Source organism: Rhea americana, unplaced genomic scaffold, assembly GCF_003343005.1.
Source record: "Rhea americana isolate MKP2758 unplaced genomic scaffold, rheAme1 scaffold_15, whole genome shotgun sequence".
NCBI lineage: Eukaryota > Metazoa > Chordata > Aves > Rheiformes > Rheidae > Rhea > Rhea americana.
Window position 1 is genome coordinate 7,334,046 of NW_028185594.1, and position 14,732 is coordinate 7,348,777.

The 14,732-nt window shown below is 39.5% G+C and overlaps 1 protein-coding gene across 10 annotated transcripts in view; it reads right to left on the reverse strand.

Moving 5' to 3' along the window:
• SLC39A10 (solute carrier family 39 member 10) overlaps positions 1-14,391 on the reverse strand; it is a 49,800-nt gene extending 35,409 nt beyond the window's left edge. For 3 of the 10 annotated variants that reach the window (XM_085299507.1, XM_085299498.1, XM_085299499.1), the window contains exons 1-2: positions 6,270-6,380; positions 793-864 (exon numbers count right to left, since the gene is read on the reverse strand). In XM_085299507.1, the coding sequence (XP_085155633.1) occupies positions 793-864; positions 6,270-6,278 (81 nt within the window). In that variant the 5' untranslated portion in view covers positions 6,279-6,380. Of the gene's footprint in view, positions 1-788; positions 865-5,120; positions 5,162-6,269; positions 6,381-6,596; positions 6,688-14,290 lie in introns of those variants that run through there. The other 7 variants (XM_085299508.1, XM_085299509.1, XM_085299502.1 and 4 more) reach the window with 7 other exon arrangements.
• Positions 14,392-14,732: the final 341 nt, after the last annotated feature.

The window sequence follows — 14,732 nt, forward strand, 5'->3', positions numbered from 1 at the left end:
GCTTAAGTATCATAACAGACATTAAATAAATGGAAATAATTTTTAGTATTAAAATACAACAATGCAAGGCTATCACATTATTGGGACTGCAGCCAAACAGCATATTTCTTAAGTTTTAACATAAGCTAGTATTTAGAACTGTACTTTTAGGCAGAGGTGCTGTTTTCTACAGACAGACTGTGAGGCCAGCAATAAACACAATGCTTCTATACTCCRCAACTACTTGATAAACACGGCCAAAATGACATAGCTTGCATTTCATGGATTGGGAGCACTTATCGAAGTAGCGCAGCCCTGATAAAAAGTGGTCTTTCTTTACAGGAATGCATTACAGAAGTTATGTAGAGCATTCAGAATTAACATAATCATCAGTTAAAAATTTACAGGCCAATAATCCACCTGACTATTTAAGGAGGCTCTTCTGGACTGCTCTGTATACGGTATGAATAAATCAGTGCATATACTGCACAATAAACTTTAATCTGACTTAGATGCATACTTGCTTGCCGCTCCTCCTTACAGGAAATACCTGGCTGTGCAATGTTGCAGTTATTCTGCAACATGAGTTAAATCTAACATTCAGTTGCAAAAGTAACATATAGTTGCTACTGTGAACATCCTTAGGAACAGTCATTCTGGAATTCATCCTGCTACTCAGTCTCATTTAAAAAGCGTATTTAAAAGGCAAATCAGTATTAGCAAAGACCAAAACACCAAAAAAAAAAAAAAAATCACACGAATAATCACACTGAGTAGAAGTTACTAAAGAATACTTTAAAGGAGATTACCTACACTTTTCCTTTGTTTTGCTTTAGCTTTGACTGTCCAACTTGGATACGGCTGCACACCATCAACAGTAATTACCTTGGATAAAGGAAAGACTATTTATAGATACGCAGTCACCAGCTGTAAATCAATTATCATTTCTAGTTATCCTTCAGAATTAAAAGCATTATTTTAATCCATTTAATAACCATCACAATACAGTGTAATAAAAATCCAGCTATAATAAAAATGCACAAAGATCAGTTTATGAATGTGGCACAAGTCAGGTAACACAGATGTATGTATCTTTACACATGTATCATATGATATCACCTATCTGGACTTCATGTTTTTTTATAGCAGCCTTTACTAGTGACAGTGATTGGAAACTATTTCTAAAGTGTTTATAACCTAMATGCAGAAACAGTGAACGAAAATTTAGTGTACATCACTGCTGAGATGTATCTTTACAAAATACTATTCAAATCCAGCAGCCTTCCATAAAAACTCCTTCTTATATATTTAATCAGAAGTACTTTTCATCTTACATGGGCATTTAACCTTTTTTAAAAAAGTCTAACCATATGATTTTTTTTTTTTTAAACAGAACTTCAATTGCTTAATGAGTTTATTTAGACAGGATCATAGTTATTCATTAACTTCTAGTATTATGCAGACTTTATCTCAATTCTAGATCAATTGATTTAACCACCTTGTATCAGTGACTACTGAAGTCTCTACGCAACTTAAGGACTGAATTGAATGCCTAAGGAATCAGTTTTCTGCACTTTAACAGTTCAGAAGCTATACAACTCTAATTAGTCTCTAGTTAACATTCTACGTTTTGTACATAATTGATACTTTATTTAATACTGAGAAGATGTGATTATCAACACAGAAAAAAATGGGGAAATTTTCTATAGCAAACTTCWTCATAAGATCACAGATCCGTTCCTCATAAATGAAATCAAGATTTCTCTCAGAACTGTTCTTCGAAACCCGGCATGCTCATTTTGTTACTTTTTTATTACTTTATTTATTTGTTTTTACAACAGCCAAGAATTTCTAACAAACAGAAGTAGATTGGTCCACAGCTTGCAAGCTTCACTTTGCTGATGCTCAAAATACATTCAAAAATATTTCTCACTTTGTTCCTGTTTTTCACACAGCAGTGGTAACATACAATATCTATATTCAGACCTTCCAATAGGCAACTCAGTATAAATAGGTTCTAACAGGTTCATCGATTTTAGAAGCAGTCTAATTTCGYATTAGTAAAGCTAACAGTCTCTTCACTCTCATCCTACCGCTCCGGAAAGCAACAAGCAAGCTATAGGAAAGCTAAAACAGTCATAGTCAGAGAAGAATAAAGCTCTCGTAGGTTATCAGCAGCTGAGAGAAAAAAAGACAACAGCTGAGTCATTCCTCCTCTGCAGTGAGACAGAAGTCAGAAATGGAAAGATGGAAGATGAAGCAGCACAATGTAATACCTAGAAGACGAAAACATTTCCARTATAATGAACCCTGTTTCTCTACAACACTCGTCATGTAATTTCAACCCTCCTCCTTCCCATAAGCTTTTGAGACAGACAAAAAAAAACCCCACTGTCTCCCTGGCCCTTCATGCTGGCCTCCAGCTTTCGAGTATTAAAACTTGTAGGTGGTTTGAATTATCACAAGAGGTAAAAAACACAAATGACATGGAACAATTATTTTTCTATTTCCTCCTTTTTCCTCTGACTTGCATTACACCAAAAATCCGAGAGAAACAGCACTGATGCTGTTTCAGCACACAGAACATTCTTAATAAGTGGACTGACAAAGCACTTATCTTCTTTCCTTTTTTCTTTTAGAAGACTATAATGTAGGCCAGACATTGTTTTCAGCATTTTGATCAGTTCTTGATACCAAGAAAAACACTTGCTCTTTTTTGTAGCTTAACTTAATTGGAACACATTTCCTCATTATACTTTTTAGGTGTATTTTAAAATAGTACCTCAGCTGCAATTTACAAATGACCTAGCTATGAAATTTRTAAAAATGATCTGAAGTCTTTCCACATCAGGTCTTGCTTCAGGCCTCTATCAGCAAGCTAAAAATACTATTCTCATTTAAGATAACTGCAGCAGCCCACTCCCAATGATGAATATTCTTCATACACTAGAATTGTATTTTAAATGTTTGCTCTAAATTAAGTTGGACTCCCAGAGAACAGAAGTTGCTCCCAATAGGGCATGAATTCTTAAACTCACAGAACCCTCTGTCCCTGAAGTTTAATCCTGTGAAAAGCGTACCTATACAAAGAAAACAGCAGTACAGCGATTTATCTTTCCTTCTTTGAAACTGTCTCCTAGGATTAAACAAAAAAAACAGGACATGGTCAACTGATAATTCTGAAAACATGTTTTAAGAAGTGCTAGCAAATGTTCTGACAATTGTCTGAGAGTCAAACTGTGTAAGAAACGTAATGAGCAACGGTTTTCTTGTTCTGACGCCAATGTTTTCCATTGTTCCTATGTGTACTATGTTTGCCCACCACTGATTCTGTAACGTATTTTTAAAGATGCAATGATCCCTCCACTTGATTTCGCCACAGTTAAGGCCTAAATTTTAACTTACAAAAAATGCAAATGGAGCTTCACTTCTAAGCAACTTCTGTAATTTGAATTCAGCAAGTATTCCATTTGACAAAAAAAGACAACTGTTTCCAAATCCAGACTGACTTAGATATTCATCATACCATTAAAAGAAAGTTTTAATTTCTGTAAAACTGTAACATAGTTTCTGTAAAACTATACTAGATGTGCTCCTATTCATATCAGCTATCCAAGTTATACTGCAGCAAGTACAGAAATATCTAAATTACAGTTGCTTGTTTAGTAAAGAACTACAAAGGAAGTCTATGGCAGTCTGAATGCATTCATCTTTTTTTTCCCCATGTGTATACCTTTATCTTATTTGTGCAAATTGAACTACATAAAAACATAYGTAAATAGCTTTAACGAGGCTTCATAGTAAAAATTTAAAGGGAATACTTTATTAATATATTAAGGCCTAAATACCGTAAGTACTCAATATTCTCTGGCTGGAAGAATTTTCAAGATATAATTCTGGAAAATGGATATTGTATTGTTCTAGGAGATGTATATGTATGTAAGTCACATAAATCTTGGTTCAGGACTGCTAGTTAAAAATGAGTATTTCTCAGCATTATAGTAGATTGTTATCAGGATCCATGCTTTAACCGAAAGTAAAATTTCCAGAATATTCCTAAATTACCAAGATGATTTATTTTCACTAGATTTTTTTTATTTAGAGGGAGAAACAAATATAGCTAAGACTGTGACTGCATTTGCACCATTTTTAAAACTGTAACTTTTTTCTTTTGCACATTTTAGGTGGATACTTACTACAGACTATCTGATTTATTCTATTTAATCCAGCCTTGAAAGTACAGAAAGACTTACATGAAAACACTTCAATTTTTCAGATAAATTTTTTCAATAGGCAGAAATACAGTGTTTCACTGAGAGTTTCACTTTTCATTTTTTATGCATTGTATACCTTTAGATAACTTTTAACTGTAATTGTGAAACCCACTTGGTAACAATCTGCTTCCTTTTTTAAGAAGAGCTGTAATATTTTAAGTTTCTGATGTTTCAATGCTCTGCAAACAACAGTAGTTGATAAACATGGCCAAATACTTTACAGAGTTTCATTTTATGGATTTATTAATATTCCAGATAAGCAACTGTGTACAATCCTTCTTCATCTATCTTTGGTGGACACTAGAGCATATTCCCCTATAGAACCACCACAATTAATCTCGTAAAATATATACAACTTATTCCTACTCTATATACAGGCTCTAGCCTCTTTTCCAAATAGAGTACACGCCTGCATTTTTTTCCCTCAAAAACATATGAAAGTGTTGAAAGCAGTTTGAAGAAGAATCACTGCAGAAAACACTAGAAGAAGCTATTTTATTAATAAACATTTATTTTAGAACAAAGATAGTTAGAAAAGTTTAATCACATTGGTTTTGACCATTATCAGGAACCACAGAACTTTTTCACAGAACTTTCTTATACTGTGCAAAATATCAACCTAAGAAGTAATCATTAATAACTGTTTTGAAATTAGAGCAGCATGCCTCACTAGTCCACAATGAGTACCTTCTCCTTAATTCATCCAATGAAAGCACATTCTTTAGTTTAAAAAGTGTATTCCCTTTAAAATAGAATAAACTTCCTTTGTAAAGTATAATACTTTTTTTTGGTACAAAAACAGGTTTTCCCATTTTAAAATCTAAAGTTACTTTAACTGTTACAATCCAAAGGAACTCTAAAACATACCCGTTGGAACACTCCCCAGTTGGAACACTCCCCAGTAACTACTTTCGTTAATCAGAGAGCAATCACTTCCACACTTCCGAAAGCTGACCATGCCTTCCAGTGCGTAATTTCTCAATGCTGCATCAGGTTTCAGGTATCCCAGGTCCCCTCAGTAATAGGGTATGACATGCTGTCTTAACACAAAACTGATGGTTGTTACTTACACACAAAGTGCTTACAGTGACAGAAATTAGAATTATTTGTAATTCAGAAAGTGCCTAGGATATATCACAGAGGCACAAGTTTAAGAAATAATAGACACAAAAGTTTCTACAGAAGCTCCCTCCCAATGAAAAGACAATCAAAGATTTCAAAGAATAATTTTATTCTGAAGTTTCAGCACATGTATACACTGTTTCCAAGCAGCTTAAGCACAAAAAATAAGCGAGAAAAGTTAATGTTATTCCTTTTGTTCATTTTTTCCCCCAAGCAAGTCTTTAGATGTCTGCAGCCTGTAAACCCCTGCTCGCGACCAGAGGGTTTCTGTGTACATTATACTACATCCGCAACAAAAATCTCTTGATCTACCCGGATGCTACCTTAGATTATTGAGGGTTACATGCAGGTTGCGGTCTGAGGGCAGTTTCTGGAGCTGTAAGGCTACCTAGGCACGTCAGGCCAAGCAAGATTTAATGTCGCTGCTGCCCAAAGGCGGCCTAACACGCAGAGGGGCCCTTACCGCTGCCGCGCGCACCACTTGCGCGCAGCCTCTGCGGAAGGGGAAGGGATGGCACCTCGTACCTCAACGCGGGGCCTCCACGTGGCCACAAAGAGCCGGCACCGCCGCCGCGGGGCATTCCCAGATCCAAGTGAGAAAGGCAGCAAGGCCGTACGAGGGAAGCGGAAGACCGATCACTACGCCCTAGGGCGACTTGGGGGGCGACCGAAGCCCCCCGGGACGCCCTTCCCGCGGCGAGGGGATCCGCCGCCCCAAGCACAGGCCTTGCCCGCTCGCCGGGCGCAGCGGGAGCCCGGGGGCGCCCCCCGCCCCYCAACCAGTCGCCCCTTCCCGCCGCTTCCCCCTTCTCTCCCCGCCCGCAGCGGCGAGGGCCGTTACAGCCCCGCCGCCGCCCGTCTAGTCCCCCCGTTAGGAGGCAGGGAGGATTTTACCTGCCGCATGGTCGCCTCAAGAGCAGGAGGAGGAAGAAAGGGGGATGCGCCAGGGCCAGGGCCTGGCCTCGCAGCGGCACCGGGCACAGCCGCCCCCCAACGGCCGCCCCCCGCGCCCCCCGTCCCGCGCCCGCCACGTGACGAGGCAGCCGCGCCGCTCCGCATCCCGCAGGAGGAGGTGTCCGTTACCACCGGCCGCCGCCGGCTCCTTCGCCGCTTCCGCGACCCCTCCCGCCCCGCCGCCAGCCCGGGGCCGTCCGCCACCCTCACCGCGGCGCCGGCCGGTTGTGGGGGAGGGAATGTAAACAAATGGGGTTTTATAGCTACCTCACTCGAGTGCCGTGTGCATCTCCCTCTCCGCTCGGTACCAAACCGCCGCGGCGCCTCCTCCTCCTCCTCCAGCTCCTGCCGCCGCCGATACGCTATTCACCAACCACGCTTACGCCCAGCCACGGAGCGCGCCTCACACTCGCCTGCTACGCACCGTACGGATCGCACTACCCGGGCGTCCCCGCAGCCCGCTCTACCCAATGCGCAGCCATTTCCTCCCCTCCCCTCCCCCCGGCCCCACCAGGGCCTACGAAAATGGCGTAGCACTCCCCCACCCCCGCGGCCGCTTGCGCTCATCACTCAAGCGATCGGGGCGGCGGGAGGCAGCGCGGCCGGGCCGGGCCGGGCCCCGCCGTGGGCAGCCGCGTTGCCTGCGCCACCTGGTTGAGCGGAAGACGGTGGCGCAGCCCGCCGTGATGCGGGCCACGGCGCGACCACCGCGGCGAGGCGGCGCGGGCCCTTCGGGGCCGAGGCGGCCCCTACGGCGGGCGCAGGCGGCGGGGGNAGGCGGCGGGGGCGCAGGCCCCGGGCCCCCTCGGGCGGGCGCGAGCCGGCTGCGCGGCGCCCTGGGCGCGGGGCAGCTGCGGCAGCGAGAAGCAGCAAGGTGCCTCTGCCCGATAGCCGGGCACCTTAGCCCGCGGGCGGCGTGCTGGCGTCTGCGGTTTATTTTAAGAACGGAAAATAATTCTTTTTTGAACTCCTGAAAACATGCAGAAAAAGGTATTTTGCAGATACAGTTTGGGTTTCCTGTATATTCCTCTCTGAGAATGAGGTACATATTATGCCTGAGTGAACTCCAGAAAATTATRGAGTAAAATAAAAGTACATCTTGTTTATCCAGATGCTAAATATAACTTCTATTTGAGATGRAATCTCTAATCACATTATATTTGATTACTAGACAAAGTGTTACAGCTGTCCAACTCAAAAAAAGGGAACGTTAGCACTTTATATAAGAAATTATAAGTTCACTAGAACGCTACTGAGGATTAACAGACATTTTGGGTCATAACATAAAACCTATAACATAAAGGAGTTCTTTGCATCAAATATTTTTTAAAGAAACGAGCTTAATTTGTAATATTTGTAATGTCTATTTATAAAAAGTCAAACATTGAAATGCAGTTGTAAGAACATTTCAGATTTAAAAAGATTTAAAGTCTATGAGAAGTTTGCATGTGGTTTTCATCATAGTTTCTCAAAAAATACCCAATGTTTCCATACCAGGCCTCAGGTATAAGCAATTTTCCCCTTCCCTTTTTAAAGGAAGCACRCATTTTTTTTTTCTTTGAGATTCTCATTATTACCTAACGAACCTAATCCTCTCTAAACATGCCCCTTTGCTAAATCGTATGGCTCACACCTGCACCACCTCAACTCCAGCCAGAACCAGAGCCCAGTCCTATCTGTAATCCTGTTTGAATGCAAACCTTATTCTACTGTTATCCACCCCTATTAGCCTCCCAAAGTAATTGAGAGAATTTTTGCTTGGTAACATATCCCTAAAATACAGTAAGTGTTTAAAATACTAAAAACATAGACCAAAAGAATGTCGATATCCATTAAATGTAAGTAATCATAAAACTCAGGTCATAGTGCAGAAGAAAACCAGAGTACCTTCTCCCAACTAAGAAGATTTTCCAAYGAATATTCATTATAATGCAGGTAATGCAACAGATTCAGGTAGAGAAAGACACATAGACCTATCTGAATCAGTTCTGGACCTAAGACCACATCAGCTTTGTGTGTTACACCAGTCTTTTGGTATGCAATACAGAGTCTTCACCAAGCTTTTCCAGTTACTTCCCTTTTTGCCAGTTTCACGTATGATAGACATTCCTTGTGACAGACTTTCTAATTTCTACTCCCTCCCCACTAAAACCTTTTCCATTCCTTAGTATTTATTTCAAGGGGAAAAGCTACATCCTTTTCCCCCTCCATTCTTCCAMGTATCTTCCCATATCAAACACTGGACTACAAATCATACGGTCCAAAAATTTGAGAACCGCTGCTCAGTTCAAGTTTTTGGTACTCTTAAAAATGATTATGAGATGCTGTTTGAGAAAGTTTTCAGCATTCAAGCATTGACCAGAACGACATGTTGCTATGCTCTTGGAACAGAAGTCTTTTTTCCCTCCTTTCTTCTTACAAGCCTCTACTTGTTGAGTAACACTGCCTGCCAGGTACATACTCACACATTGGGTCACAGGATGGATATATATCCTATCAAGTAATGTGGAAGGGTYTGCAGTACAACGCTGCAAAAGCAGAAGGTGCTTCTAGCAGGACTCCTCTCAAGATGGTGTGCTGTCTAGAGACACTTCTCCAGCTACAGTGCAGTGCTACAGTCCCTTTCCCTTTCCAGTACCTCCTGGATCTGATGCATTTGGTCAGCCAACTACAGCTTAGGTCAGCTAGCTCTGTCTGGCACAGAAGGTGATAAAGGAAAAGACAGGGTACAATGTTGTGCTACAAAGGTGAGACGCAGGGCTGAAGAGAAAACATGCAATTGGACTGAATTTGAGAGATCTCACACACTGAATTCAGCTACTGTTCTCCCTTTGTAACAGTCTAATTGCATGTGAACAATACAAGGTTGAGATTAACACACATAATATATACGTGTTTATGTATATGTATGTACATAGATATATACACAAACACACACACACGTAGCTCATCCAGAAGCAATTTTTTACTCTCTATTAAAAGAAGGAAAATTTAGAATTAGCTTCTTCTTATATTCAGTTATTAATACTGCATTGGGGTTTACTTTTTATATCCTGATACYGCATCCAACTGTGAATAGGAGGAAGAATCTTGTAACTTTTGGTGGGATTAAGAAACAATAAGGTTGAAAAAGATTTTAACCAAGAGAAATTTGTTTAGGAAGCTAGTAGTTGAAGGTATTGACAGTTTCTGCTAAATAGGTGGGAGCAAAATATTGTAATTCACTGCCAAAACGAATTCTTGTAGCCCTAAAAGTACTAACCTCTAGCAAATAGAACTTTTTGGCTGAAGTGCCCAACTTCCTTTTCTTACTTTTGAAATACTGATTGTTCACGAAAAAGCTGAGATGATAGCCCAAAAATGAACTTCCTTCTCTATTCAGAATCGTTAGAGCCTATAAGCTTTGCCTCAGAGATTTCATCAGAAATTAGGGTAGTCCAAGTGCCAACAGACCTAGTTTTGTGTTTTTACAAGTCACATGTTTTTCTAGCTTCTGTAGTAGCCTTTCATTCCTTCTGCCAAGTAGAGTTAAAGTCAGAAGTATTATTTCTTATTTGACAATGACCTTTGCCAAAGAGTTTCATGGAGATACTAAATGCTTGAGGAGATGGAGCAACATGGTTACCCTGGCACAGTTCTTATCAACACTCAATTGCCAAGCACTGAGATTTTAGCAAATTCCCCAAGAGTAAGAAAGCTTTACTACAGGAGGTTTTGCTCAGAAATACACCAACAAGAACTGCTGAAGTGAAATATCAGGGAACCATATAGAAACCATCTTCCTTCCTCATTATGTAATTTCCTAATGTGGATCTCAAAATATGGTCCATTAACCACTCTCTCTCCTTCTTTGAGCTTACTGATATATGATAGAAGCACGTGTGTTTAATTCAACTGTACAGTTTTACTTCTACTTTTACTATCAATTATAGTAGATTGGTATATCCTCATTCTCTCATTATATAAGAGGACACAGAGAGGGTACTGAAGCCTAAAAAAATTGGTTCTGGAAGGGTTCTAAGTGAAGGTGTTCAGGTGAGTTTAAGCATCACTACAAACACTTCATGATTCTGCGATTAAAACTCCTGCTTGGAAATGGGCAATGATTTGTTCTTGGGAATTACACTGCCTCAAAACTATTTGTCTTGTCTGCAGTGAATTTAAAGCCTGGATTTAGCTACTCCAAGAGACTATATAAAAACAGCACTTTCAGTAGAGATTATACATGCTTTTCTCACACTCCTGTTAAACTAGGTGACGCTGTTCTACCTTTTCCTTAGCAAATTTGCTTACTAAGTTCTAATTGGTTTTAGCTGTATAAATTCCAATGATAATTCAAAGTAGATTTGGATGGCTTTTCACCAATAAGAAGTATTGGTTGAACGCTTTTTACTTGTAAGACAGGACAAAAAGGGAAAATGTATTTGATACTTTTTTAATGAACAGTTCTTACACCTTTCTGCCTATGAAAACATACACATAGCCCCTGTAAAAGCATTCATGCATGGGCATATGTGTAGGTTTTCACGCAAAATTACTGGTGTCAATCACACTGGATTTATATCCGCTACTAGTTTAAATTAATAAGAAATGAATTTAAACAGTAGTCTTTTTCTTTTTTCTTTTGATTATGCCAAAAGATGACACAGATTTTAAAGATCTTTCTTTCAGAAGTTTTTGAGTTAGAATCTTTGAAGGAAAAGGTTAGACATTTTTTTTTTCTTTTTTTTTTTAAAAAAAAAACAGGCTGACATTTTCAGTGAAAAAAGCCTGAAACCTTTGTCATTAGATCTAGACTTAAAGTTGCAAACATCAAAGGGCATAAGCAAAAGGGTGTAATGCTGCACCAAGAGCTGACGTATTTGTTCCACACAAAGCTTTTTCCTGCCTTATGGAAAGAAGCCAGTATATCTTGTAGACTTCTAGTTAATTTTGCAAAGCTAGCAATTACTAGCACAGTTTACCTACAGTTTATCTAATTACTAGCCCACTTTCTGGGCTAACCTTATTTTATTAAATGACTCTGATTTGTGGTTCTTTCTTTAAAAGAAAATTTGCCAGTCCTAGTATCTAAAGTAGCCAAAGTTCCTTCCACTGGATCTGAGAYGCACAAGATTTGTTGGTGGCAGGGCTGGGACAAGATTCAGAATGGAAAATATTAGAAAGTAAGGCCAGTGTGTCACAACCTGCTTCTCTTGTGGATTTGGGTTTGTATATTTGTTTTTTCCCTTCCTTCCTGCCTGTTGAAAACGCCTGTTTTCTTGTGGTATCTTTTCTGTATGCAAAAACACTAGTTATCTAGTTATAGAACATACCTTTGTACCAAAGGATATGACCTAGACTATATACTGCATTCTATGATTGTTACTTGTGCAGTTTATCCTGCTCTGCCACGCCATTTCCTCTCAAGCCTTTCATTGTTATAACAACAAGTAAGCAGAACGAAAGTTTTAACAAATCTTACGGGTTTGTAAGATTTTTTGGGGGCACAACACAGTAAAAAGGCTATAATGGGAGGGAAGGGCCAGTCAGCTGCTTGCTTCAGCACATAGCTGGGCTAAGATCGCTGAGCACTAAGAACTTACAGTCACATCCACAGAACAGCTCTGTATCAATAAATAAAGGATATTATCTGCTGGAGCCATACGGGCTTCAAAACATTAAACAAAGCTGTGTTAGCTGGCTGGGTGGAGTAAACTGAAAATCACACTAAAGCCTTATACTTATGAAAACAAACTGAATTGATTCCAAAACTGACCCACCTTGCTGAAGAGAAAATATTGACTTTAATGTAATCTCTCTGCATGCTCAGAATCTTGTTTTACACCCTCTTCTCAAATAGAAGAAAAAGTTTTAATGATAGTCCCTTATGTTTAACATTCTCCTGCAAAATTATTTGAAAAAAATAAATGGGTAAAATAAAGAAAGTAAGAAAACGAAGGTAGTATCCTTAGTGTCAATCCCTGCAAATTTTTAACCATGAATTTGATTATTAGCAGTCATTATATATAACCTAGRTCTAGCTGAGTAATAGAAATGTAGGTCTTCTAAAGCTAGACTTTACTAGGCAGCTGGAGTTAACTTCCCCATTTCTTCCACTTCTGTCATACAAATGGAAATGACAAACTCACTCATGCAGTTCCTCTATGAGGGGCAGGCGGCATCAGGAAGCCAAGGTATCCATAAGCTACTGGCTATCTATTTTGAATACCTCTGTAGGGACTGACTGTCTATGAAGTTTTAAACAGTGGAAAGTAGAGTCAGTGTAAGTTACTACAGACTTGCTTCAGTAACTTATGCTTAATTGCATGGGAGAGGACGGTCATACAGCCTCATCCCTTTTTTATCATGTATCTCAAAAGCCTCAGAGAGACTTACATGGGTTTTGTTTTGCTTTTCAAAAGCTTTTCAAAACGGTCTCTCTTTAACTATGCCTGGGGAAAAAAGAAAAAAAAAGACACTGGTTGTCTGTGTTGGTGGCAAGATGCACGCAAGATACGGACAGCCAGGTTCTCAGTAGACCACTGCCTTGGAAGCTACAGGTCCATATACAGCCAGTCTGAGGGACGCTCTAAAGTAGACTTCCCCCTCTAGAGTAATTGTTTCTCCAGTTCCTCCCATTGCTATTACCAATGCAGCTGTAGAAAAATGTCTTATTAGAATTTTACCATATGGTCATTTAAGCTTTTTTGAGAAGAAACAGTTGTTAAAACACTTAAATCACTGCTGATGGTTCTTCTGCAACAGCATTTGCTAAGGTGGAATTGTAACTGAAAAGAGACAGAATAGAGAAACTGGCAATAAATCTGTTGCTGATAAGGTCTCAAATGTAGAACATAAGTTATCTGTCTGTCTTCAAAGACATACAGTGAGAGCAATGAGTAGGTAGTGAAGTTCCTAACCACTGACTGTTACTACGTATCATCACAGAAAACCATGTCCCAGTGATGTAGAGGTCACAGAACATGTATGTATACTGTCCCTGAGATACTGATGAGGAATAATCTTCCCAGAATTAGGTTTTGTAACAGTTTTACTTCAGTACCATACAGGAAGGGGCAACTTAAAGTTTTCATATTCAATGCTTACATAGTGCCACACACTGTCATATTTCTTACCATGTGACTGAAGTTAATGCCTAATAAAAATAGCTTCTTCTCAATGAACTTCACTTGCTTAAGCTTGACATTATTTTCAGGAGTTAAAGTTTAGCAACTTTACATACTACAAAATTTACATTTCCAAGCATGTGTGAATTATGATTCCATCTTTATATCATCTTGAAGGTAAATAATGCCTATGTCAAATTCACAAGTAATATCTTAAAAAAAAAAAAAAAAAAAAAGCTGACTGCTAGAGCATTTTTAGAGAACTTATTTCTACATTGCTGTATGCCAAAAAAAAAAAAGACAGAAAAAAATACTGACAGTAGAAGCAACATTTGGAAGTTAGCATAGTAATTTTGAGATACCCATAGCAGTACTACTTTGTCGAGATGTGTTAGTTAAGACTTAATGAAATTCAATCTGAAGCACTACAAAGCATCCACAAGCTACACGGGTGGGAATGGTTACTGAAGTACTTAGAAACTGAGCAACTGCTGCATGAATGAAATAATCTTTTTTACTCATACACTCAAAACACATACATTCCCTTTGATACAAAGAAACCTTTTATCTGGCAGTTCTCTAAGCAGTTAGAAAAATTTAAGCTGATGTCCAATAGGGAATATGAAGTCCTGTTCAGACAACGGGATAGGAGGCTTTCCTCTCTCCGCTCACCACTGTGCTTGTGGTTGATAAAGTCCAGGAGAATGTGGAAAAATGATCATTTGGTTTCCATTATCCTAAAGCAGTCATTTCTAGGAAACACCTAGTAAACCTAAAAAGAAGCCTGCTTTGTTTCATTTTTTCCCCTGAAAATGACAACAAAACCAATTTATAAACAAACATGCTACTTACCTTTTATCAGCCTCCAATTCAAGTGTTTGAAACTTATTCTTAGCTTTAGATAGGCAAGTACTTGCCTTAGATGCTTAGCAGCCCCGTTCGAATCAACGAGAATGCAAACATGCTAAGAGCAAGGCACATGCTTTAGGATCTTGCTGAATCATGTCCTTTGCATGTCACAATCATTACTGAAAAATGCAGTYCTGACCATACACCAAATTAGGAAAAGAGCATTTATTATGGAAGGTACAGTTTGGCAGCCTGTGGAACGTGGAGGGGACATTTCCTGCCTTGAAAGTACCAGATCTTTATATCTTTTATTCTTATTCTTCCACTTCTGGAGAAGTCTCATATGCTACAAGCCAGACATTCTGAAAGCCAGGTCATTTACTTTAGACACACTGCATATACAGTTTTCTTTTCTTTCCTTCTTTTTCTTTTTCTTTCTTTCTTT